General features: G+C 38.0%; 1 protein-coding gene across 1 annotated transcript; it reads left to right on the forward strand.

Annotated features, from left to right (window-relative positions):
- Window positions 1-9: 9 nt before the first annotated feature.
- On the forward strand, window positions 10-27481 carry TCTEX1D1 (Tctex1 domain containing 1). Its single transcript, XM_003892018.5, has 5 exons — window positions 10-1325; window positions 3346-3467; window positions 19101-19192; window positions 25026-25150; window positions 25990-27481. Exons 2-5 carry the CDS (start codon window positions 3349-3351, stop codon window positions 26191-26193), a joined length of 540 nt encoding a protein of 179 aa, XP_003892067.2. The 5' UTR covers window positions 10-1325; window positions 3346-3348; the 3' UTR covers window positions 26194-27481.

The raw sequence follows: 27481 nt of genomic DNA on the forward strand, positions 1-27481 counted from the left end.
AGAGAAATCTCAGCTCTGTGATTTAAGTATCGACTTGAGCATGTTACTCAACGATTCTACATTTCCTTATCTTAAAAAAAGATAGAGCAATGTCCCCTATGTCATAGACGCTGAACAGATTCAATGAGATAATGTTTATCCATCACCCAGCAGTTCCTACCTAGTTCATAGTATATTCAGTCACCAATCCTTTCCTGATCTTATCTTTCCGTGAGTAGGGATTGGGATAGGCAAAAGAACCTATTGCTCTTCTTCCAACACTATCCTAACACTGTGCTCCACCGGAATCCCAATGTATTACTGTCAGTTAATGCTAATTGCTGCAAGACACTCATCAAGAGCCATGCCCTTGGCTAGGTGCTTGGAGGCATCTTGTGTCTGTTTCCAATGATTGCCCACTACAGGAGGGTCCCCATAGTGTTTATTTTGTTTGCTTTTGGTTTGGGGAGGCCCAATGGGCTTAGGCTGGGGATAGTCGCTAAGGAAGAGGAAAGGCCCATTCATACCAGCAGGTAGGTCCTCAACCCCAAACAGTCTCCATTTCAAAGTTTCTTAGCCATTAACAGGCTCGGAAGAGTCGTGTTAAGGAAAGTGAAAGAACCCAGTCCCGTTTGTAATACATTGGAGTTAAGACCATGAGTTTCAGGGACCCTGGGCATATTATTTAACATTTTAGAATCTCCAAATCCTTTAAAGGGAGAACATTCCTTTCTTGACAGAGTTATTGGGACGACTAAATCCCAATGTTTGTCGGTATCTGGGGTATCTGGCCAATGTAAGCGCTCAATTACCTCCATCACCCACCGCGTGTGCCTTGGAGGGGGAACGTGTAAAGCAGCATTACCGGTCTGGGAAAGGGCAGGGGCTACTTTACTTTGAGCCTCGGATTTCCTGTTCTAGGAAACCGCAGCATTTCCCACTCCTGCCCCCGACTTCTGCGGGGAAAGGAACTTGATGAGGGGCCCTCGGTGTGCAAATGCCTTTAGTCCCAAATGTCCTCCTCGCTACAGAATGAACCAGTTCCCCTCCAGCTCGCCTCCAACCCAGGACGCAGCGGGGCTCAGGCGACCCCCAGTGGGCGGTGAAGATGAGATCCTCTACATCCTTAGGGCAGCTCAGAGGGCCACTCAGCGGCCAAGTCCGGCCAGGGCGGGCCGAGGGCGCTGTTTGAGGTCACCCTGGAGACCGGCCTCAGAGTCCAGTGGGAGTGCGTCGGCGGCCGCCGGCTGAGTGAGGCCCGGGAGACCGGAGCCGCGCCGCGCGCAGCGTCTGCAGTGAACGAGCCGGAGGTCTGGGAGGCTCCGGGCGAAGCCTCCCTGCTGCAGGTAGGGTCGCTCTCTCTGCAGCGCGTCAGGACAGGGGGCAAGGGATCGGCCCTTTGTTGAGAAATGGCCCGACTTGGCCCCGATCTCTCAGTCACCTTATTCCTCCTCTCCCCAACAAATAAGAAAAAATGATCCCAAATTTGGGAACTGAAAGTCGGACCCAACAGCTTGTCCCCTGCCCCATTGCATGGCTGGGCTTCAAGAGTGATAGCCAACGCAGAGCTGGCCAGCAAGGTCATCCCCTGACCCTGGGCGGTCTCCCTGTGGCTGGCCGCACCCATGAGGACCTCCAGGTCGCAACTCTGGCCTTTCTTGGGGAGGGGGCGGCCTGCAGGGCAGCTTTGGAAACAGCTGAGGTCGAGATGGGTCTATGTGGCTTTGCAGCAAAACCTGAATGACCCACCTAATCAGGCCGTGTATCTTCCCAGACTCATAAACACACACACCTTCATACACACGAACACAGGCACCTGCACACACAGAGATGCACACTCACAGGTACACACTCAAGGACGATTACACTCACGTGCACACACACACCACGCTGCCTCCCACACCCACACACAGCACCTCTGCTCTGACACTGATGCCACTGGGTTTTAGGGTATGTTCATGTCTGCCCTACCCACTCAACTGCCAGCTCCTTGAAGGCATGGATTTTCTTTTATTTTTAAGCTTTGGTGACTAGCACAGTATTTCCTTATTGGGGCTCTCACATTTATAGATTGTGAAATAATTTAAATGAATACCTAAATTTGTAGGTAGGCAGTGAGGCATTAGAGTTACAGTCTAAGTTCTGGGAAGTCCATTGCTACTACCAAGCTCTTTAACAAGTATTAGTAGGAAGGAGGGAGTTTTTCAATAAATTATTTATTTAAAAGTTAAGTCCTATTTGCTCCTTACAAAGTATGTAAATGTTGCTCGAGAAAACAAAACAACAAAAAATCTTTGAGAAGCCAAGTTTAATTTTTATTTTTATTTATTTATTTATTTTCTAGCCCCCTACCCCTAATATTATTTTTTAAAGTCATGGCAGGTCAGGCACAGTGGTTTATGACTGTAATTCCAGCACTTTGGGAGGCCAAGGCAGGAGGATCACTTATGGCCAGGAGATTAAGACCAGCCTGGGCAACATAGACCGTGTCTCTACAAAAAATTTTAAAAATTAGCCAGGCATGGTGGTGCAGGCCTATAGTCCTAGCTACTAGGGAGGCTGAGGTGAGTGGACTGCTTGAGCCCAGGAGTTTGAAGTTACAGTGAGCTATGATCATGCCACTGCACTCCAGCCTGGGTAACAAGAGCTAGATCCTGTCTCTAAAATAATAAAATAGGCCAGGTAGAGTGGCTCACGCCTGTAATTCCCACACATTGAGAGGCTGAAGCAGGATTGCTTGATCCCAGGAGTTCAAGACCAGCCTGGGCAACATAGACCCTATCTCTACGAAAAATAAAAAATTAGCCCAGCATGATGGCATACACCTGTAGTCCCAGCTACTCAGGTGGCTGAGTTGGGAGGAACACTTCAGCTCAGGTGTCTGGGGCTGTAGTGAACCATGATCATGCCACTGTGCTCCAACCTGGGTGACAGAACAAGACCCTGTCTCAAAAATAAAATGTAACAGTGACAGCAAATATTAATTCGCCAAGTTATATTATGATTAAATTGGGGGGCAATACAAATATTGGTTTCTGATGTAGGATAGCATCTTTCTTCTATACATGCATATCTTTTGTCAATGACCTCCCTCTTCATCAGTTAAGCATTTTTGCTATAGATTAATATCTGCTTATGTAAATTAAGTATACTATTGCATAAATAAGCATTTTCAGAGTTATCATAGTCCCAGTTTTACTGATCAGAATAATAACAAATACTATATATTGCTCTTGAGGAAACCCCACTTCCCTGTTCAAAAATGGTAGGAAAAGTATCTGTGTACTTTGAGGTTAGTCCCTGTTATACTAACTAAAATGTTTCCAGATCTTTCTTTGGCTGTTTTACAAAAGTCTTCTTCCATAGGTTATGATGATGTCAGACAATACTAGAGACAGAGCAGCTCGTTCATCGAAGAAAAGAGGGAGTATTTCTTCTCTAAGTAATCATGAATTTTGGCGAAAGGAAATTCATGGGCGCACCAAAGAGTGAGTAACTGTCTAAAATTGTAAAATCATTTATGGAATAAATAGGTTCGTAATGTTTATTAGGAGAAAAAAAGTACTTCCTCAGGGACATAAAAAGAGATAAAATGGGCAAGTACAAGGTTCAGGTCATCTTTAGGGGCCATATTTAAAAAGAAAAAGAGAGAAAGCTTGAGTGATGTGTTAATCCTAGCAGCATTTTTGCTATTTCAGATTATCCCAAAAAACCCTCTGCTCAAAAGAAACACCACATGGAGTGTAAACCAGACTCACTTATATGTCTTTTGAGTTCTTCTCCTCAATATTTTATAACACAGGTTTTGCACTTTTGTAATCAATACATACACATACAATGTACTTAACATTATTTTATTTAATTTTGTGATGTATTTTCATAGTTTTTTCCATACCCTCTTAAATGACTGCATAATATTTTGTCAACTTATGATTCTGGGTTGCTTAATCATTCTCTAATTATTGGACATTTTAAGTTTGTTTCCATTTTTTTCTCTTTTACTGTATGTCTCTGCTTGGTCATTTCCCAGAAGAATAATTAGTAGGTCAAAGGGCAGTAAGTAGATCTTTTGGCTCTTGCTACATGTTGCATCTTTTCTCCTAAAGATATGCATCCATTTTTAATATTTTCATGGCATTTCCTTTTGACTGCTGTTGGGAAGAAAACAAAACAAATTATGGATGTAGCAGTCAATTAATCATAGACTTTCGTTCTTAGTTTCTATAGGATTGGAGGATATAGTAGATTGGGTATATATTGGGAAGCAGGAACTAGGGTATCCTGCAGAACAGAGACTAGAAGAACTGGAATAATTAGAATTCTGAAACCAAAATCTTTCTATTCTCAGAGTGTGTTAATGCTTACTTATAACTCCACGTTCCAGCCCTGGAAGTCTGTGGATTACACATACAATGTCTTTTACAGGTGGGAAACTGACTATAAAAGACTAGCAATCCCAGCACATGTCAGAAGTAAAGGTGGGAGAATAATTAATCTTTGTGATTTTTGCTTCTAAGCTCTTCTGGCTGCTATTTCCAATAGTTAAGTGCATGGGTTATTTTTTAAATTATTTAAAACTAATTGTTAGCTTAAATTCAACTTACATTTTCCAAGAAACTATTTAAGTAAGAGTCTGCCATAAATTATGTACCCATGATATTTTTTTAAATACTCTCTCCAAAGATTAAATTGTAATCCCTACTTGCATGACTTTCATTTATCTTTTCCCCTTCAAAACAAATTTGTCTTATAGAATGAGAGCATGGCTACATTTGAAGAATTAGAGATCATTCTTTTTAACCTCTTATTGATGAAGTATAAATACATTTTAAAAGTAACAAGAATACAAAAATCATATTTATCAATACATTAGGATAGATTTTTCACTGACAACCACATTTAAATGATAGCTATTTTGGTTTTGGACTCTCAAACAAAACATTTAGAATGGATCCTCTATTTGTACTTTTTTTCTTAAATAGCAAATGATCAGCTTCCAAGTCCCCTTGCGATGCAGACTATTTAGGAGGCTTCCCCCACCCCACGCTAACTTGTATTAATACTTGCTTTCCATTGGCTTCCTCACTGTCTGGAATTAGACAGTACAAGTTATTCTCCTTCATGAATGAGGCTTCAACTAGTAGAAAAATTCTGAAAGCTTAGTGACTATCAAATGCAGGCATTGTTTTGAAATTGCAGTGTTTTACGGAAAAACATATAACTTTCATTTGAAAATTACTTTAAAACAATTTTGAAAATATAAATTTCAATAATGTAAAACATTCTGAATTTTATTAAGGACTGAAATACATTATCTCATTGAATCTCCCCAGCATTAATCCTACTAGATAGGCATCATTTACACCACTTTACTATGAAATAACTGAAGTTTACAGGTCAAGTAACTTGACTTAATGATTAGGATACAGTCCCAAATCCTGACTATGAGATACAAAGTTCACAGACCCCTATCTACTTCCATAGCACCATCTTCCCCACCATCTTGCAGGCATCCTCCCCCTCCAGTCATACTCAATTATCCCTCAGTGCTCTATCCGGCCCCCAGCCATCGCCCCATGTTGCTTCCCCATGGGGTACCTCGACTCCTTGCCTGGAATGTTCTTCTTACACTATTCCCCTGGCTTTCTTCACTTCTTCCATCAGAATTTCACTTCATCTCCACCTTTTTGGGAAGTGCTGTCTAATTACCCATCTATGACCACCTCCACCTCCAGACCGGATTGGGTGATCTGCCTTTCTTCTCCTACTGCTTTTGCCTTCCATATGCACTTATATTTGGTGACTTTCTCATCTATCTCCTTCAATAGACTATGGACTTATTTTTTTAACAGTAACCACTCTTATAAAGAAGACAAGAAGAGTAAAGGCAGACCTCCTTGAAAAGCTGCTTCTTATATGTGGTATAAGATCACCATAGATTTAGCCCTACAGTCTTGGTCTCCGTGTCTGCAGCCTTCCACAGTTGTAACTAATGCTTCACAGTGATCCCCAGACAGAATGAATATCTAAAATGTCTTCTGAATTACAAAAAGAGGATTAAATTTATATTAAATATGATTGTGAACTGTTTTCAAGATTGGGTCTGGTTTTAGGTTATCTTTTCAATTTAATGTAATTTTTATGTTTTATTAAAGAAAAAACAGAAACATCTTAAGCTGGATCTTATTATCCTAACATGGTAACTGTTAGTGTGTTGGCATATTTCTGTTAGACCTGGACATACGTATATCAGACCCATACTATCTGAGTCCAGACAGTACACTACACAGTTGTCATCATACTCCATCTGTAATTTCAAATTACTTTTTACCTAAACAATTTATAATAATAAGGATGATAATAGCTAACATTTATAGAGCCCTTACCATGAACCTTATCTCTGTACCATAGAAGCTCCATAATAGGAGTTGGCAAACTATGACCCAACGGCCAATTCCAATCTGCATCTGTTTTGCTAAATATGGTTTTTACATAGGTGAAAAAAATCAAAAGGGGAACAGGTTTTTTTGCAGCATGTAAGAATAACAAGAAATTCAAATCTCTATGTGCATAAAGTTTATTGGGACACAGCCATTCCTATTCACTTATGTGTTGTCTCTGGCCGCTTTTGCACCGTAACAGCAGAGTTGAGTTAGTTACAAAAGAAACCGTAGGGCCTGCAAACCCAAAAATATCTGCTATTTGGCCTTTTACAGAAATGTTTGCCGACTCCTGCTCTATAAAGATAGATGTTATTATCTCCCCCATTCGACAAATGAAAAAGCAGAATCTTAGAGAGATTGAGGCTCCAAAGCTACAGAATTAGCAAGCAGCAAAATGGGCTTTTGTTTATTAGTCGAGTATTTTCATTTCCTGAAAATTGGCAATCCATGTGGGATTTGCATTAATAAAACTATTATGTTCATTCACCAGAACCTTCTGTTTCCCATCCACAGTAACAGCAGGTCTTTACAATGACATCTTTCTTGTTGGAAGCTCAGGCTTTGGCAGACACTGAACAGTGTTTGAACAGATGTGCTTCTCTCATTTTCTTAAAATGGAAACAGAAGCTATGAGGTCAAGTTACTTTCACAGGATCATGTGACATGATATCCAGGCTTGTTATCTGTGAGGCCAGGAGTTCCACTAGTAGATTAGGGACAAGGTTGGGGGCTGAACATTCTCTCCTTTGCCTCAAACCAAAATTACAGTGATGCCATGTTACCAGAACTTTCTGTATGGATCCCACAGCTCCCCATGTGAACCCACTGATGGCATCTAACATGCCAGTTAGGCTACACTATATGTATTTCTTCATTTATTCAGGATTTATTAGCTTCTATGTGCCAATTACTGTGCCACATATTAGGCATATAAAGGTGAATAACTATAGGTTTCTAATTTAGGTAAGTTCATTTTTCAGGGAAACTGAGAGTTGCCTGGTAACTTTTTTCACATTTGTCTAGGTCTTCCCAGTAAAAGTGCCCAAAATGGAAATGATTGCATTCATTACTTCATTTCAACAGTGATGAATGTATTCCATCATTCAATCTCTACTACTGTGAGCTGTTTATAGGCAATTGAAAATGGTGTTGCTAGAACAATTTCTTCATTTTGATACCTGAAGGAGAAGGCTAGAGATTAGAAGATCAGAGTTAGGAGGTAAGTTGTATCGCCATCTACATTAAACTAAAGCCCCCAACAAGATCTGCCTGAGACACAGCCTCCCCCAAAGAGAGAAAACAGTTTGGGAAAACTGAAATGGCTACGTTTCCAAATGAAACCACAATAACAACTAATATCGTATTGTACTTTATAGGTTATTAAGCCATTTCACATATGATATCTATGTAAGTTAAATAGAGAAGATATTTTTATCCCCATTTATGTCTGTAAATGGGGAAATTATAGATTGTGTTGGCAGAACACTGGCTCACTGTATGGAGGAAAATGAAGCTGACCTCTTACCTTATACGCTTTGCATAGATAAACTCCAGTTGGAAGACCAAAATGTGGAAATCTGTTAACAAAGCTAAGAGAAGAGAGCACAGACCCATACCTTTGTGTTCTAGGAGTAAGGAAAGATTTCAGAAAGAATATCCCAAAATGAAAACTCAAACCATAGAGCAAAATAATTTTTGGATAAATATAACCACAATAAAATCTAGTGCTTCTGTTCAACAAAGGATGCAATAGACATAGTTAATAGGCTGGCCGAAGATACATATACTTTTTTTAATCCTGCACATTAACAACTTATGCTAGGAAAACAATTTTTAAAATAGTCAAAGAAGACAGCAATTTTCAGAAACAAAGCCCAAATGGCCAAGCAGAATATGAAGAGGTGCTAAAACTCACTTTCAAGCAGAAACAATATAAATTAAAACAAGATACCATTTTGTACCCATCCAAATGGCAAAACATGAGAAAAGAGAGTAATACCAAATGTTGGCAAGGGATGTGAGAGTAAAACCTGATGTCGCCATTTGGCAAAGAAAGTTAATAGTTCTCAGAAAATACAGGAGTGTGTCTGCTTTATCAGAGTAAGAACTTACAGAATAATGGCCCACAAAGCCATACGTGATCTAGCTACCTGACACCTTTGCAACTTTATCTACGTTCACTCCTTTTCTTCTTCCTCCCTCTCTGCTGGTCTCTATGCATTTTCTCAAACACACTAGCAGCCTTCTGTCTCAAAGGCTTTGCATGTGCTGTTCTCTCTTCCTGGTATACCTTTGCCTCAGCCATCCATGTGGTTCATTTCCTCACCTCCTGTCTTCGTCCATGAAGGCCTACCTTGACCACTTCATTTGAAATTGCACATCACATCTTCTCCTCCATCCAATTCCAAACGCCCTTAACCTGCTCTATTTTTTTTCCCCTGAGGCGTGTATCACCTTTTATCATAATATATAATTTGCTTGTTTAGGATTTTATTGTCTTTCCTTACTAAAGTAACAGTTCCATGGGAGCAGAGACCATAGTTTGTTTTTGTTTTTGTTTTTTTCAGTATTGTATCCCAAAGACCTAAAATAGTGCCTGGCATATAGTAGTCACTCAATAAATATTTTGTGATCATCGAATGAATCAGTGTTGCACTTTATCAATTCCTGAGCAAGCAAGTTTCTTTTGTTCACAAACAAGTTAGGTTCACAGGTCTGTGTATGTGTTAAGTCCAGAGTGACTAGGGGCTTTCCTCTTAGAGACGTAAGATGTATTTACAGCAAATAGAAAAATGCTTGTTCAGATTTTTTTAATGTACACTTTTACCTCCATGCTGACACATTCCATTGTTGCATCTATTTTTAAAAAACCCAAAAGAACAGTTTCATTTGTGTTGGAAATCTGTTGTAATAGGTCACACTCCTCCTTGATGATCTCCACAGCTTTGTAGAGGTATTCATGGCACCCGCACTCCCAGCATCACCTCTCTGATGATTGCCCAGCATGACACAGCTTTGAACTAGTGCATTTCGTCCAGGAGCTGCAACAAAAGTTCATCAGCTGTGCTTGACTATCACCTTCCTTGCTCTTGGATGAGCGTTAGCTCAATAGGCTTCAGACACTAACTCTGGTCTTCCATCCACATACTTAAAATTGTTGTGCTTTCTCAATCACCATTTCTGAATTACCTTCAATCACTCCAGAGCTGTGCTTTTCACAGGTTGCGTGGTTCATTCTTTATCCTTCAGAATCACCCCTACTCAAAAAAAAGGTGTTCCACAAGAACATATCATTTGTCATGTTCCTGCCCCTTTTCATTTTTGAAAATTTTCTTTTCTTTCCATTATAACCTTTCTCTTACTTGTAAAATGGAGCAAATAATGTGAGTAAAATACCTAAAAACTACGGGCATACTTTAGCAATATTGCAGGTTTAGTTCCAGACCATTGCAATAAAGTGTATTTTGCAATAAAGGAAGTCACATGAATGTTTTAGTTTCCCACTGCACATAAAAATTGTTTACGCTGTTCTGTGTGTAGTTTATTAAGTATTCAATAGCATTTTATCTAAAGAAAAAATGTACATACCTTAGTATAAAAATCATGTATTGCTAAAAATGCTGATGATCATCTGAACCTTCAGCAAGTTGTCATCTTTTTGCTGGTGGAGGGTCTTGCCTCAGTGTCGACGTCTGCTGACTAATCAGGGTGGTGGTTGCTGAAGGTTGGGATAGCTGTGGCAATTTCTTAAAATAAGACAATAGACTGGGCCAAGTGACTCACACCTATAATTCCAACACTTTGGGGAGCCAAGGCAAGAGGATCACTGCAGCCAGGAGTTCAAGACCAGCCTGGGCAACATAATGAGACACCCCCTTCCCTACAAACAAATCAGCCAGGCATTGTAGTGCCTGCCTGTAGTCCTAGGTACTTGGGAGACTGAGGCAGGAGGATCCCTGAGTCTGGGAGGCTGAGGCTGTAGCGAGCTTTGATCATACCACTACACTCCAGCCTGGGCAACAGAAAGAGACACTATCTCAAATAAAATAAAAATAAAATGAAACGAAATAATAAAGTAAATTTTAAAGCTGGCCACATCAATGGACTCTTCCTTTCATGAGAGATTTCCCTGTAGCATGTGATGACGTTTGATAGCATTTTACCCACAGTAGAACTTCTTTCAAAATTAGTCCATTCATCTTAAACCCTGCCACTCCTTTATCAACTAAGTGTATGTAATATTCTAAATTATTTGTTGTCATTTCAACAGTGTTCACAGCATCTTTACCCAAAGTAGATTCCATCTCAAGAAACCACTTTCTTTGCTCATTTGTAAGAAGCAACTCCTCATCTGTTTAAGTTTACCATGAGATTGTAGCAATTCTGCTGTATATTCAGGTTCCATTTCTTTTTCAACCATTTTAAATGTTATGTTTTAACTGAAAATTTCAACTATACATATTCATGGGGTACACAGTGATTTTTCCATACATATAATGTATAGTAATCAGATCAGGGTGATTAGTATATCCATTATCTCAAACATTTAGTATTTCTTCACATTGGGAACATTCAATGTCCTCTTTCTAGCTATTTGAATCTATCTATTATTTTCATCTGTGGTTACCCTACAGTGGTAAGAACACTAGAACTTATTTCTCCTATCTAGCTATAATTTTGTATCCTTTAACACTAATTCAAGTTCTCTTTCTATTTCCACTGCATCTGCAGTTACTTCCTCCACTGAAGGCTTGAACCCCTCAAAGTCATCCCTGAGGGCTAGAATCAACTTCTTCCAAACTCCTGTTAATGTTGACACTTTGACCTCCTCCCATGAATCATGAATGTTCTTAATGGCATGTAGGATGCTGAATCCTTTTCAACTTACTTTGCTCAGCTCCATCAGAGAAATCCCCATCTATGACAGCAATAGCCTTACAAAATGAATTTCTTAAATCATAAGATTTGTGGGGTGAAAAGAAGCTGGAGAATGCATACAAAAATATAATTAGATAGAGTAAGTTCTAGTATTCAATAGTACCGTAGAGAGATTATAGTTAACAATAATTTATTATATATTCCAAAATAGTTAGTGGGGGTTAGAGGGAAAAATTGCTGGAGGAATTTTAATGTTCCCAATACAAAGAAAAGATAAATGTTTGAGGTAATGGATATCCCAGTTATCCTGATTTGATCATTATACATTGTATATGCAGGGATCAAAATATCACATGTTCCCCATAAAAATATATAACTATGATACATCAATTAAAAATTAAAAAATAAGTAAATAAATAAATAAGACTTGAAGGTCAAAATTACTCCTTGATCCATGGGCTGCAGAATGGATGTTGTGTTAGCAGGCATGAAAGCAACATTAATCTCCTTGTACATCTCCATCAGAGCTCTTGGGTGACCAGATGCATTGTCAATGAGCAGTAATATTTTAAAAGGAATCTTTTTTTCTGAGCAGCAGGTCTCAACAGTGGGCTTAAAATATTCAAGAAACTATGCCATAAAACAGATGTGCTGTCATCTAGTCTTTTTTGTTTCATTTATAGAATGCAGTAGATTTAACATAATTCTCAAGGGCCCTGGGATTTTCAGGATGGTAAATGAGCATTGCCTTGAACTTAAAGGCACAAGCTGCATTAGCCACTACCAAAAGAGTCAGTCTGTCCTTTGAAGCTTTGAAGCCAGGCATTGACCTCTCTCTAGCTATAAAAGCCCCAGGTGGCATCTTCTAAAAGAAGACTGTTTAATCTACATGGAAAATCTGTTGTTCATCAATGATCTTAGCTTATCCAATGACCTTAGATCTTCTGGGTAACTGGCTGCAGCTTCTACATCAGCACTTGCTGCCTCACCTTGCACTTTTATGTTACAGAGATGGCTTCTTTCCTGAAGCTTCATGAATCAACCTCTGCTAGTTTCAAACTTCTTCTGTAGCTTCCTCACCTTTCTTAGCCTTTATGGAATTGAAGAGAGTTAGGGCCTTGCTCTGGATTGGGCTTTGGCTTAAGGGAATTTATGACTGGTTTGATCTTCTATCCAGACCACTAAAACTTTCTCCATATCAGCAGTAAGGTTGGTTTGCTTTCTTATCATTCATGTGTTCACTGAAGTGACACTTTTAATTTCCTTCAAGAACTTTTCAGTCAGGTACAGTGGCTCTCACCTGTAATCCCAGCACTTTGGAGGCTGAGGTGGGTGGATCACTTGAGTTCAAGAGTTCGAGACCAGCCTGGGCAACATGGCAAAACCCTTCTGTACAAAAAAATTAAAACAAAATTAGCCAGGTGTAGTGGTGTGCACCTGTAGTCCTTGCTACTTGGGAGACTGAGGTGGGAGGATCACCTGAGCCTGGGAGTTCAAGGATGCAGTGAGCCAAGATCATACCACTGCACTCCAACCTGGGTGATGAAGTGAGATTCTATCTAAAACAAAAACAAAAACAAACAAAAAATCTACTTATTCGTAGTCACAACTCGGCTAGTTGTTGGCCCAAAAGGCCTAGCTTTCAGCCTATTTCGGCTTTTGACATGCCTTCCTCACCACACTTGGTTATTTCTAGCTTTTGATTGAAAGTGAGAGATGTGGGACTCTTCCTTTCACTTGAGCACTTAGAGACCCCTGTAGGGTTATTAATTGGCCTAATTTCAATATTGTTGTGTCACAGGAAATAGGAAGACCCAAAGAGAGACAGAGATGGGGAAATGGCTGGTCAGTGGAGAAGTCAGAACACACATAACATTTATCAGTTAAGTCAGCTGCTTTATATGGATACAGTTTGTGGCACCCTAAAGCAATTACAATAATAACATAAAAGATCACCCATCACAGATCTCCGTAACAGATATGATAATATGAAAAATCTAAAATATTGCGAGCATTAACAAAATGTGACATAGAGACATGAAGTAAGCACATGCTGTTGGAAAAGTGATGCTGATAGATGTGCTCAATGCAAGGTTGACACAAACCTTCAGTCTGTAAAAACACATTGTGTGCGAAGCAGAATAAAGTGAGGCACAATAAATATGATCTGCCTGTACGTAAAAGTCCAGCAAATTTGGTATAAACTAAATAGCTGCAAAACTAACTTATCTTACCAGACAAATAACATCATCTACTGCTGGGGGACAAGTTGGCATGCTTTGGTCTTAAGCATTACACTCATAAAAATATCCATGGATAGTCTTAGGTGGAAAGTTCCCGAGTAAAGGAGTTTCTATGCATATTTAATCTTATATTCTACATCCTGTTTTTTGAGCACAAGGGCTCTTATTTTTATCTGTGTTACCAATACTTCCCACTGTGCCTGACATGTTGTAGGCAATAAATATTTGTTGAAAGAATGAAGAAAACTGGAAAGTACAAATGTACAAATTTGTACCCTGAAGATCTTGCTTTTCTCTGTGCACTCTGAAATATCACCACTGGGAGGCAGCACATGATTTTAGCAACAGCTTATCCACCCCCCAAAAGGCACACTTAAATGATACTATATTTATAAATATGGTGGCTCCAGGCATTTCATGGTTACAAATAGAAGGAAAAGATGATATTCTGACCTTTAAATATACTACTTTAATGTTTCTAAGGCCAGATATGCAGTCAATATTATTTCTTCCTGCAGCTTGAAAACATCTAGGTATAATAATAATATTGAAAATGTCTGGAAATGAGTTCTCAATACTAATTAAATGCTATTGTGGCTGATGAGAATTAACTGAAATTACTGTTACCGTCTCTAGCAGTCATAATAAAAAGACATGCCTTGTGTTTATCTATGTAATTCAAAGACTGGTCAGCAAGCAAATTTGCAAGATGTTTTTAAGAAAAAATGAATTTCATTAAAGAGTAAATATGTTCTAACTTCTTTTCTTTTCTTTTTTTCCTTTGGTGTTTTTTTGGTTTTTGTTTTTGTTTTTTTGAGATGGAATCTTGCTCTGTTGCCCAGGCTGGAGTGCAGTGGCGTGATCTCAGCTCACTGCAACCTCTGCCTCCCAGTTTCAAGTAATTCTCCAGCCTCAGGCTCTCAAGCAGCTGGGACTACAGGCTCTAACTTCTTAACTTTTTCTTTTTTTGTCTTTTTCCTGCAAATAATCAGAATGCATACTGTTGGATTAGCATGGTGCATTTCCAGTGTCATCAGGTACATATAAAGAGGATTATTTTTGTTATTTTGGACCAATTTCATGCAGCTACTTCTGTATGCAGGCTGTCTGTTTTCAGCAATAGCACATGTGGTTTCAGATATTCACTGAATTTTTCATTGAATTACAAGTTGTTACTCTTCCATCTGCAATAATATTAGTTAATTTGTTAAGTGTTCTCACCAGTGGTTTTGGCCAGACTTTCTTTTATTGCATTACTTTTCATCTACCTTTCTTTCTAAAACTTTATAACTCTCTGGGACACATTTTGCCAATTGAATTTTTTTCTCCATAAATGCCAACAAGCTGGTAAAACACAGAGACAGCAAGAACATTTTTTATATTTAAAAAATAAAACTATAGCATTCACTTTGCAATGAGATGACGTGTCTAGAAGGGTTGTCATTATAAACTAGGGAAAGTCTGATGATAGACAACTGAAACTCATCCATTTGTAAAGTTGTGATATATACCCCAAAAATGTATTGTGCCAGGTATATAGCACTGGTAATTAAAATTATAAATTTACTTTTTGGGTGTCTCACATATTTATCTTTAAAGATTTCATTGAGTGAAGCTGTTTATCAATAGAAAATATGACCAGGTTTTTCTAAACCAGTATTCTGAACTGATATTGGCAGTTCCCCAATTTTAAAACATAAAACTGTTTTATTTCTAAAAATTTACCAAGCCCATATTCTGGTTTAATGCTGTTTGCCCATAACCGCAAGTATTTTAAATATTTTCTCTCTTCTTTTGTCTTTTCTCAAGGAATCAATATCTTATTTTTTTCTATTCAACTTTTTCTTCTTTTTCACTCTCTCCCTTTTTCTAACCCATTCATTCTAATGTGGGAACTATCAGATCTCAGCTTTTTATAACGCCGTAAACACAGGTTTTAAAAAATAAACTTTTCCTGTAATTTTTTATGACATTGTAGTCTTAACTGATGCACAGTCAGCCTTCCAAGGCACAGAAAGCAATATACTAATTAAATATTTTCCCTCTGGAGGATAAGAATTTCCAGGCTTCACATGTCTTCACTTATCAGTGGGAGATAAATGATGAGAATTCACGAACACAAAGAGGGGAACGACAGATACTGGGGCCTACGTGAGGGTTGAGGGTGGGAGGCGGGAGAGGAGCAGAAAAGATAACTATAGGGTACTGGGCTTAATACCTGAGTGATGAAATAATCTGTAAAACAAAGTCCCGTGACACAAGTTCACCTATATAACAAACCTTCACATGTACCCCCAACCTAAAATAATAGTTTGTTTAAAATAATTACCAGATTTCCAGCAAAATATTGAAAATTTACTCCTCAAAGCCCTAGTTCCTTTCTAAAACTAATTCCAAGTTTTATGGGTTTTACTGGTTTTTGTTTTGTTTTGTTTTTTGAGACAGAGTCTTGCTCTGTTGCCCAGGCTGGCGTGCAATGGCATGATCTCGGCTCACTGCAATCTCCACCTTCCGGGTTCAAGCCGTGCTTGTGCCTCAGCCTCCCAAGTAGCTGGGATCTCAGGTGTGTGCCACCATACCCAGCTAATTTTTAAAAATATATTTTTAGTAGAGATGGGGTTTTGCCATGTTACCGAGGCTGGTCTTGAACTCCTGGCCTCAAGTGGTCTGCTCACGTCTGCCTCCCAAAGTGCTGGGATTGTAGGCATAAGCCACCACTGCCAGCCCCAAGTTGTATGATTTATTGATTACTTGTAGCATCCCACTTCCAGGTAGCAAACTCTGTATTAGACTTTCTATCAGTTAGATCTACTGCTGCATATAATAATAAACATTAGTTTAAACAAAATAGAAATTTATTTTTCTCTTACATAAAATAAGTCTGAAGAGAGGAAGTTCAGAGGCTTCTTTCTTATCTGTGATCTACAAGGTCATCTCAAGACCCAAGATAGTGCTGAGCTCTGGAATATCCACATTCCAGTCACCAAGAAGGGTCAAAACAGGCTCCTATAGTCTGCATTAGTTCTTTTGAGGAACCTCTCAGAATTTCCACACAACAGTTCCACTTACATCTCATTGACTCATAAGCCACATAGGCCACAATAGCACAAAAAGAGACTGAGAATTTGTTGTTAGTCTGCAGAAGAATAGTCCTACAAATGTAGGATTCTGCTACCGAGGAAGAAGGAAAGAATAACTTTAGAAAGTAAATAAGAGTCCCTGACACAATGTTCATTATAATTTTCTTTATAATAGTAGAATATTGGAAATAGCCTAAAAGGCATGGAGTATAAATGGTTAAATGAAACCCAGAATGTGCATATATTAAGTACTGTCTTGAAATTTAAAGTATGGTTTGCTATTTATTGACATGGAAAGTAATCTATGATACATTTTAAATTTATTTAAAAGCATCTCTAATATGAGCCCATAGGTAAAATCAAATGTCTGAAGTGATTTTCTTAATGTTGACAGGGGTTAGAGAACCACTGGGGTTAATACATTTTGCATAAGTTTACTTTCTTCTCTACGTTTTTCTGTATGTTTTGAATTTTTAAAATGAGCATACACTGTTTACATGATTACTGTGGAAATAAAAGGGCACTGAACAAATTCATCTTCAATAACTTAAAAAAAGTCAATCTGCAAAACTTTCTGTGTGCACACCAATCTTCAACCAGTTGGGTTTTTAAGCTGCCCTTATGACATTTACCAGTTTCATAATGATAATAATATTAAGTGCACTGATTGTCAATCTTCAGTAACTGATAGTGAAAACAGTTTATCAAAATCCTTATTTGCTTTTATTGTCTTGGACTTTTCACTCCAGCTAATTTGAGTTTTGCACCACCTCTTCTTCTCCATGAATTTTTAATATGGTGTCCAGTAGAAAAGAAATTTTTATGAATACCTTCTGTATGTTTGTGCAAGTAAGTTTTAATTGCAGTGATTAATTATTTCATTGCCCCTATTTTCATTCTGTCAGTTATAATCATACTTGGGACTTTGTCACTAAGAGGTAAACAGGACATTTGAAATCTGTCTGCCTTTTATACATGAACATTAAGCCCTTTGCCTCATTCCCTTTATCTCTGAAATGGGTAGAATAATGAATCTTTTACTTTCCTCAGAGGATATTGTGAAAGTAAAATGAGATAATTCATGGGAAATGTTTTCCAAAGTTAAAAGTAGCACATATAGTAATGGGACAGACTGACTTATCTTAGAATCAAGGGATTTATGTAACATTGGGTTTTTTAAGCAGCAGTAATAGTCTTTGGTATTGCCCACAGCACCTGCAGCCGGTGTGGCCAAACAGGTTGGTTGCTACTTCAAAGGGCAGCAGTAAATTGAGGAAGGCAGGTGTTATAAGAATAAAGACTAAGTCACTCATCCAGAAATCCACCATGAAAAAAGCAGCCAGAATTTCTTCCATCATTTTCTTGCACTGAGTGGGTAAACCCTAATTTATCATGTAAGTTGTATTGCATTAAAGGATTTTTAAAAATAGATTACCCGTGATTTTCTTAAAATATCAATTTGTAAGAAGTTCATTAATTCCACACGGTGTAGAACTAAGCATTTTAAATTCCTTGCAAGAGAAAAGATCCCCAAAGATTAAGAGCAAATATCTCTTTTTTATTTAATTAAATCAAAAACATAGCCTGCTTAGAAAAGTGGTCACTCTGAACACACACACACACACACACACACACACATACACACACACATGCTATTATATCCTCCCCTTTGAAATGACATCTGTCTTAACGTTCATTTTCACAGGTGGAGAAAATTGAGGGTGCAGAGTTCTGAGACTGTCATTAGTTGCAGCTGAATTTCCTCTGAACTAAATTGAATTAAGTAGTGCTAGAGAGACACTGGGGGCTCCTCTTTGCTTGGGTCTCCTGTTTAGCACCAGGATAAGCTCATATTGCCTTGATAATGAAAGCAAAACCCTTTTTTAATGTTGAAAAGGGTGATTGATGCTTATTAATTTATTATGGTTTTAGTGAATTGTGGTTTCCTTTACCACATAGATGAGTTTCTCATTTTTCTTTTTCATACTAAAGGGATTTTGTGAACTCCATATAATAGTGAACCCTTTATAATACTCCATGTGTATATACAGTTGTTTCCCAACATTTTAAGCTTCCTCATATGTCTCCCAGCCCTGTTTGTGAGCTTTGTCTACTTTGAGGAGAGGCTTTATATCAGTGGTAGAGACACGATTGGCAATGGATTTTGAAGTATGTTCTGTTACCCCATACACATACATCAACCCAGGATCACTTTCTGGATAATTTGATGACCTGAGTAACTGCCCTGGGCTTCAGCCATCACATTGAGGCCTTCTCCAAATACCTCCTTTGCATCTTAATATTTCCATTTCTAAAATGTTTTAGACTTTCCATATACCACTGGGATATTTACATAGGACTTACTTGAAATTTTCTGACAAAACTTCATCTTTGTAACATTTTAGCTTAAAGCAATATTGTATTTTGTTGTTATTGTTATAATAATGACTAAAATTCGTTTTCTCCCTTGTTTTTAGTTCTACGAGTACCGTGTCTTACATGGATGAACCTAGTCAGCGTGATGATGTCTCTCGCCTTACAGTTCAGATGGAAAACACCTATCAGTTGGGTGTGTTCTTTTATCTCTCACTCCTATTTTAAACTTCTAAACTGGTGACTGATGCTTTTAAAAATGATATTTGATAACCTGGCATTGTCTTCAATTCTAGCACAATATAAGGGACTTTAATGAATTGAGTGATTTGATGTTGCTTTAGTTTCTTCCTCAGCAGAATGGTAGCAACACCCGCTATCTTACTTTTCTTTACTAATGTTTCCCAAATGCCAAGCAATTCACTGGGTGGCACTGATATATACAGCATACTACTGACTTAACAAATTCACTGAGTATTTCTGGGTACATAGAGAGATATGACTTAAATGAAAGAGATAAGTATTGATGTTTTAGCCAACAAAACCAATCAGTGTTGTTAATAGGTGAAGGAAAAAAAAAAACTCAAAGCAAAGGTAAATGACTCATAGTCCCCTGTTGACAGAGATGTTTATCCATTACCACTGAGGTTTTGAGTCTTTGAAAACAAAGATCTTTGCACCTGCCCCTATACTCCCAAGTGGAGTCCACGGCAAATATCTTTTCCCACCCATGTTTCCTCATAGACCCACTTGTTTTCTCTAAACGCGTACCTGCCCACTATTATCTGAATTCATATATAATTACTGCTATATAGAAATTCCACAGAGATTTACCAAGGGGCAAAGGAAGACTCTATGGGCCAAGGTGATTCCATCTGTGGCCAGTTAACCCCCAAGAAAAGTATAGACCATCAGCATGTCCCCTTCGGCCTTGTAGCCAGTTTTCTACAGGAATCCCCAAGACTACATAGATTACACGGCTCCATAATTAGCCAATCTACTGGTATTTTCACAGTGCCTGTGGCCGACAGCTAATATTCCTGCCATCCAATATACTTTTATACTTCTCTGGTAACTTTACTAAATTTCCTTTGAAATTCCACCATTGTCACCACTTTTGATCCTAGCATTCTGATGAAGCTGGCACTGGCTTTATAGATAGAGCAGTGACTGATTCTAGGATGGCATATAACCATGGTCAATCCAATCAAAGCCTTTGAGATTAAATTCAGAAAATGTTGTTTGGCCTGTTGCAGAAGAACATAAAGCCCTGAAACTTGAAGGAATATAGGGGCTCTGGCAGTGTCTGCCATCTTGCTCTGACTTGAAACTGAGAGAGAACAACAGAATCCTGATGGCATCATTTGAGTCCTAAATCCAGTTGACTACCCTTTAACTTTTCAGTTAGGCAAGCTAAGTTTGGGTCAGGTTTTCCCTCACTTGCAACTAAAAGTTCTTAGCCATAAGGTGTCTATGACTTTGAGCTGTGCATGCTGGAAGGGTTTGAATCAGATTTCAACAAGATAAGGCAGGTGAAATGTGAATCCCTATGTTTCTACATAAGGGTATTTTTTGCAACTTGTTTTCTCAAATAAAGCATCTTATCAGTTTTAGAAGTACTGAGTATGAACCACATTAGAAAAGTAATTTTAGAAAAAGCTTAGTATAGATGAAATACACCCATATTTTCCTACAATAGTCTATGTGAATTTTTAAATAATTAAAGTATTTTATGCTTGACAATTCACTTTTTAAAGCATTCAACCATCCATTTTATTAATACTTAATCAAAACTGTATTTCCACTTCTACTTGTTTCTGGGTTTATTTAATGTAAGAAAGGTATTTTGCGGATGTATTAGTCCATTTTGCATTGCTATAAAGAAATACCTGAGACTGTAATTTATAAAGAAAAGAGGTTTATTTGGCTCATGGTTCTAGAGACTGTACAGGAAGCGTGGTGCCAACATCTGCTTCTGGTAAGACCTCAGTAAGATTTTAGGCATGGCAGAAGGGAAGGAGAGGTGGCGTGTCACATGGCAAGAGAGGGAACAAGAGAGAGGCCAGGCTGTTTTAAACACCCAGCTCTCATGTGACCTAATAGAGGGAGAACTATAGAGCAAGAACTCAGTTACTACCGCTGGGACAGCACCAAGCCATTCATGAGGGATCTACCTTCCTGGCCCCAACACCTCCCACCAGGCCCCACCTCCAACACTGGGGATCACATTTCAATATGAGATTTGAAGGGGACAAATATCCAAACTATATCAGTGGGACTTTGGTAAAGAGTTTATCATATCTTTACAATGTAATGCTGGCCAGAAAAGTGGAAGGAAATATCAGCCAATCAGCAGCACTATTATGTTTAATTAATTTTTCATTCTGTTTGATAAGGTTTGCATCATCTAAACACATCTTAAATGAGAGCATTTATGTAAATAATTACAACTAACAAAATGAGATGAAACGTGAGTAAAATTCATGAAAGGAAAAAAGGGAATAGAAAAGGAAACTGTGTTTCTTATAATAAAATACCATTTACATACTCCTCATTAATTACTAAAACAAATATCAAAGAAAATGCAGGCTGTAGCATCTGTCATATCTGAATTTGAATACCAATTTTGCTAATTCCTTGAGCAAGGTATTTAGCATCATTGAATCTCAGTTTCTTCACTTATAAATAGGGATAATAGTCTATACATCATAGGGATGCTAGGTAATTACATCAAATGATGTAATATGTTTAAATCTCTCCATTCATCATGATACTACTCCTGAATGTGACTGACTCAAGGACCTTACTATAGATCACTAAGAATAAAAACCTTCCATGATATTCATTGTAACTTCATGTTAATTATGGAATAAGTTTTCCACAGGACTTTTTCTGGAACTATGAGTATAGTGGCACCTGGTCGTTTACAAACATGGACTGCGAGCACCAGGCCAGACTAGAACTATTGGTGGCCATCTTTGCTACTACATCAAGACAGCCTGCCTTGAGAATGAAGCCAGCACAGTGGAAAGTAGATTCAAAATACTGAGAGAGAGAGAGATTATTTGAGTTCAGCTTCCACGAAGTACTCAGGCCCTGTCTCTATGTCAGGTTTTCTTAGACCCTGTCAATCTCTCAGCATTGATTTTGCACCACCCCATGGGGTCCTTCCCAACCCTGCAGGCCTCACTGTCTCCCAACTTACGTCCTCTTTCATCTTGCTACCTTCTCAGCAAGGTAAATCCCCAATTCTTCCTTCAACATGCAATAACTACAATAACAGCAATAACACTAATAAGATCACATATCTAAGGAGTGTTTTATTGTGTGACAAGTACTGTTCTAAATATATTCAATATATTGTCTCATTTAATTCTAACAAAAAAAATATGTAGTAATTCTTATTATTACCCCAATTTGGGGTAGTGGAGGCCCACATACATTAAGTAACCTTATCTTTATCTAATTTTTAAGGACAAGTTTTGTTTTTTTTAAATTTTTTTTTGTCCGGATCCTTCAGGTCTTTGCCTTTTGATTTCTAAAACATGTTTTTTCTCCTAAGGAAAAAAAATCTCAAAAGAGAAGAAAAGCTTTGCCATTCACATCAGTTGACTCTGAAAGTAGTTTTAGGAGCTTATTTCAGAAGTCAAAAGCTGAACATTGATGGATGATTCTGGATGTTTAGGGGAAAGGTAACAAAGAAGTAAGAAAAGAATATTTTATTACCATATTTCAAAGTATTTTCAAAACAGAATCTGGTTAATGACTTTTTTTTTTTAATCCAAGCAAAGTGTGGAAAGGACATTGGTAGCACTGTACAATGGAACTACTAGAAACAGACTCAAGTGCCACCAGGACCCTCTTTCCAGCACTAACCTGTGTGCACTTTCTTCTGTTTGGGTGGCCTGGCCTTTCCACCATGAAAAACATGGTCTCCAGCAGGTCCTCAGAGTCACATGGTAACTTTTGCCACCAGAAAGAGGCTGACTCTTTTTTCCTACTCGCAGTTTAAAATAAAAATTCCAAGAAAAGACTCTCATTGTCCTGGCCCAGAGTATTGTTACCCCTGGGTCAATCAACCACGCCCTAGGCTTGGGTTTGCAGGAGGTGATGGGGAGATCTCTAAGAACCACTTTACCTATCCAGATTCATTCTCCACCCCCACCCTGCCATGATTTAAATGGAATTCAACAATTTCTATATTATCATGAAAATAAAAATACCATTTATAGAACCTCAAGAGGCTCACCTAACTGAACTGCAGTCAAAGGGCTATAACCTTCTGGTTAAGTTCCGCCAGTGGGAAACCTCAGCAGAGAGGCAGAGGGAGTGAGAAGTGTGAGGTGGAACTGTTTATTTCCCTGGCTCCTGCCTGTGAGTTCATCACAGCCTGGTTACATTCCTCAACCAAAGGACAGAAACTGCTCCCAGGGGAGCCCTCTCCACACCACCCTTCTGGGATCTATTAAAAACTCTTCCTCTATTCCCCAATCTTGGGGTTGGGGGTGGGCTGATAACGTTACTTTCACTGGCTGAGGGCTACTGCACTATCCCTTGTGATTTTCTACATCCCACTCAGAACTTCCTCCTGGAATTATTTTAACTATAGGGTGCCATATGTTTCCTTTGACCCTGACAGATACAGTCATCCCAAACAAACACTTATAAATAGATATTGACAACCATTAAAAGAGAATTGAATAGAATTCTTGATCTCATTCCTTCATCTTTATCAATTCAACAAATAATGATTGGACTTCTCTATGCCAAGCCCCGGGCACATGTTTATGTCATGCAATGACATTAGTATATGACCAAAGTGATGATGTGGCTAATATTCCTGGGATGCAGGATAAAGAAGATTCATCTGAAGCTTCTCCTCTGAACGTGGATGAAGTGTGGTTGAGAATATAAGCTCTAGCATCAGATAAACCTGGGTGTGCAGCCCAGCTCTGCCTCTGTGTGTGATTCTGGGCAGGTTACTCAATGTATTTAAATCTCTGTTTCCCCACCTGCCAAATGGAGATAACAGTGAGATTCACCTCACAGATCTATTGGAAGACTATATAAGGTAATATGAAGTGCTTATCACACTGCCTGACACGTAGCAAAAGCTTAATAAAAAGTATTCATTATTATATATGTATACAATATATAATCATATATCATATATAGTGATTATTATCTATAAAATTTGTAATTCTATTTAAATTCAGAAATCATACATTAAAAATTTCTTATGCCTTTAGCATTGTATTAGACTCTGAGGAGGAAAAAAATCCGAGCTTGCTTACCATATAACTGGAAACGCAGGTATGCTTTAGCCAACATCAAGTGGATTAGGAGCCAGGATGGCAGTGGGGACCCAGTGCATGGAAAGCAGGGACATTGTCCCAAAGCAGGGACATTTTTACCTGACAGGAGATAGAGTGCTACCTGGAGAAGAAGACATTTGAGATGGTCTTGAAACATGAGTGGCTGCTTCTCAGATGAACAAGATGGGGAAAGGTATTCCATTTGAAAACAAAAGAGCAAGAGTAAAGACACAGGAGCACCTTTATAGGCAGATGAAGCCTGTGAGGCTGGAGCAGTCTGCAAGTGGGACACTGTGGTAGTGGAAGAAGGGGCCATAGGGAACCACAACTTAGACCTGGCTAAGGGGAATATCACTTAAGATCTGGTAGATAGATTGGAGCAGTAGATACAAGAGGCAGAGAGCCAGTTAGAAAGCTGTTGAGACTTTGAAGTATATCCCTAACAATGGGGCCTGGGAAGGAAGAGACTTTCAAGGTCAAACCCCAGCAATATTGAACACACTTTTGAGATGGTCAGATAAATGTATGAAAATATTGTTTTCTTCTCCCAGAGCACTTGACAGGAAATCTAATTAGAGCCACTTGTTTCTTTTAATAGAGTCCACCCACAAGATTAAATCCCTCCACGTTTCAATACTCTTTTGATTAGCCTATGGGGTGGATGGGTATGATTTGAAATGACCTTTTAGAAATAAATTTTATGTGTATTTTCAGGTCCTCCCAAACATTTTCCTGTGGTCATTGTCAATCATATTTTGAAAGATGTGTTAACCAGCTATCTACAAGTAGAAGAATATGAACCAGAGCTCTGTAGACAGATGACTAAAACCATTTCTGAGGTACACGTGTGATTTGCCCAAAGTGTTAACATTGGCTAGAATATTTGCTAAAGTACAATGAACCCTCTACTTTTTTGATGAGGGGAATTAATTTGCAGTAACAGTTAAAATGCATATTTATAATTAGGTCATATTCTACATATATGAGTGTGTGTGTGTGTGTGTGCATGTGTGTGTATACATAAAACCTTTGTCTAAAACAATCATATGCATCATTTGCATGCATTATGTAAAATTGTATAAAACTGCCCCATTTATAAAAGTGTTTATTATAAAAGATACAACATTTCAATGATTATTTTCTCTTCACTAAGGCAGCTTCTTTGAGTGCCATCAAATACAGACTTTAAGCATGTTTCTATTTTTACCAACCCCAGGGCTGGAACTTCATCAAGGTTTTCTCTACTCTCTTTTTTATAACAAACTCTTTAATAAACATTAATGATTAGTTATATTACAGGAGACTCCAGATGTATGATTCCTTAATTAGACATGAATAAGACAGTGTAACTCCAATGCCAACATTCTTTGACATGAAGCCATCTTAACATAAATTTTCAAAGAATGTAATTTATTAAATTCTGTGCTCTGGATTATAATTATTTCGTGTATCTTAGAAAAGGTAGATTTATTGCTGGTGTTATGATTTTGTCCCTGAATGTTCTATCTCAAGAGGACCATGCTTGAAGGGAATCATAGTTACGGTTCTACAACAATTACTCAAAGTATCTACAATGTATCATGCTATTAAATTAAATCCCCTCTATTTATAACAAAGGTTAATACTTTTGAATTTCAATGTGGCTAAATGAAGACCCTCCCTTTTTTTACATTTCTAGGTTATTAAAGCCCGGGTCAAGGACTTGATGATTCCACGATATAAACTAATTGTGATTGTTCACATTGGACAACTGAACAGGCAGAGCATACTTATTGGAAGCAGATGCCTCTGGAATCCTAAAAATGATACCTTTTCATCTTACGTTTTCAGAAATTCTTCTCTTTTCGCTCTTGCAAATGTCTATGCAGTTTACCTTGAGTGACTGAAAATAAGAAATCTAGCTCTTACTTTTGAAAATCCTGAGGCAGACTGTATGTCTGTATACAAAAGTTTTACTGCCAAAAACTTTGAGAAAGAAACAACACGGATATTTCAAGCAACTGGAAGCTTTTGAATTTTTTCATATTCTAGTAAAGATTGGGGGCGGGGAGAATAGCACAGAAAGAATCTTGTTTTTCTAAAGCAGGAACCTGGTCTTGGTTTTGCTGGATTGTTTTCCATAGACATAGATTCTTATTAAATATTTGTTTTGGTACTAATTATTTTAATTATTCTTTAATTAAAGAGTTACAATTTCCTGCATTGTTTTTTAATAAAGAAAAGCTTTAGAAAAACTATGGCTATATACCCTGACCAATAAATGATAGCAGAGTATTCAACATGGGTACACACAAATGATAAATAATATGCCTCAGTGCTGCATATAAAAGAATACTGGTTTTCATTTTGTACTTAATAAATTGAGCAGCATTCATTAAGTGCAATTATTGTTACATGTACCTGACAGTTGAAACTGCTGAGGTAGAATTAATGGCTTCATAACAATTATCGTGGTCCCACGGGCTGCAAGCTAAAACTAGAAGCTCTTGTGGCTTGCCTGCACTTTACACAACTGTGGGAGAACTGAATGTTGGCTCTTCAGTAATGGAAACTATAAAGTGAATAAAGGCTTTTTGGGGCACTGAAGTAGACATTGTGATATTAAATATACATGATGCTTAATACTAAATGTGTCTGTAACACATAAAATCATTTATTGGAAAGAGACATCGTTTTTAAATATCCTGAGCTAACAAACTTTTTCACAAAATATATAGCTGGCACCTTAACAAATAAAGCATGTGTATTTACCATTTTACTCCTATCAATTTAATACTAAAGTGACCCAGTGAGGATTTGAATAGATGGGCGCTAAAATTTACAGGGCTGAAATAGCTTATTATTCTGCTGGTTAATGTATCTTATGCCACGGATCATTTATTTTTATGAAGCTTTCAAGTCTTTGTGTGCAAGTAAAATGATGTTGTGGCGTTGTTCTTGGATGGTAAGTGGACGGCCTAGAGGACATTTATTAAAGGTCAAAGACAAATTGTACACATATGGAGCAAATTAGCAATGCTGTAGTCTTAAGGAAAAAATAATTTGTCATTCATTCACATCAAAAAGAGTTTAGCGAATGGAACACCAGTCAATGCTTTCATTTTAAAATGTTTTGGTGTCTTACTTTTCCCCCAAAAACGACATATAGTAAAAAATTGATACTTTTAAAA

This window comes from Papio anubis, chromosome 1, assembly GCF_008728515.1.
Source record: "Papio anubis isolate 15944 chromosome 1, Panubis1.0, whole genome shotgun sequence".
Lineage (NCBI taxonomy): Eukaryota > Metazoa > Chordata > Mammalia > Primates > Cercopithecidae > Papio > Papio anubis.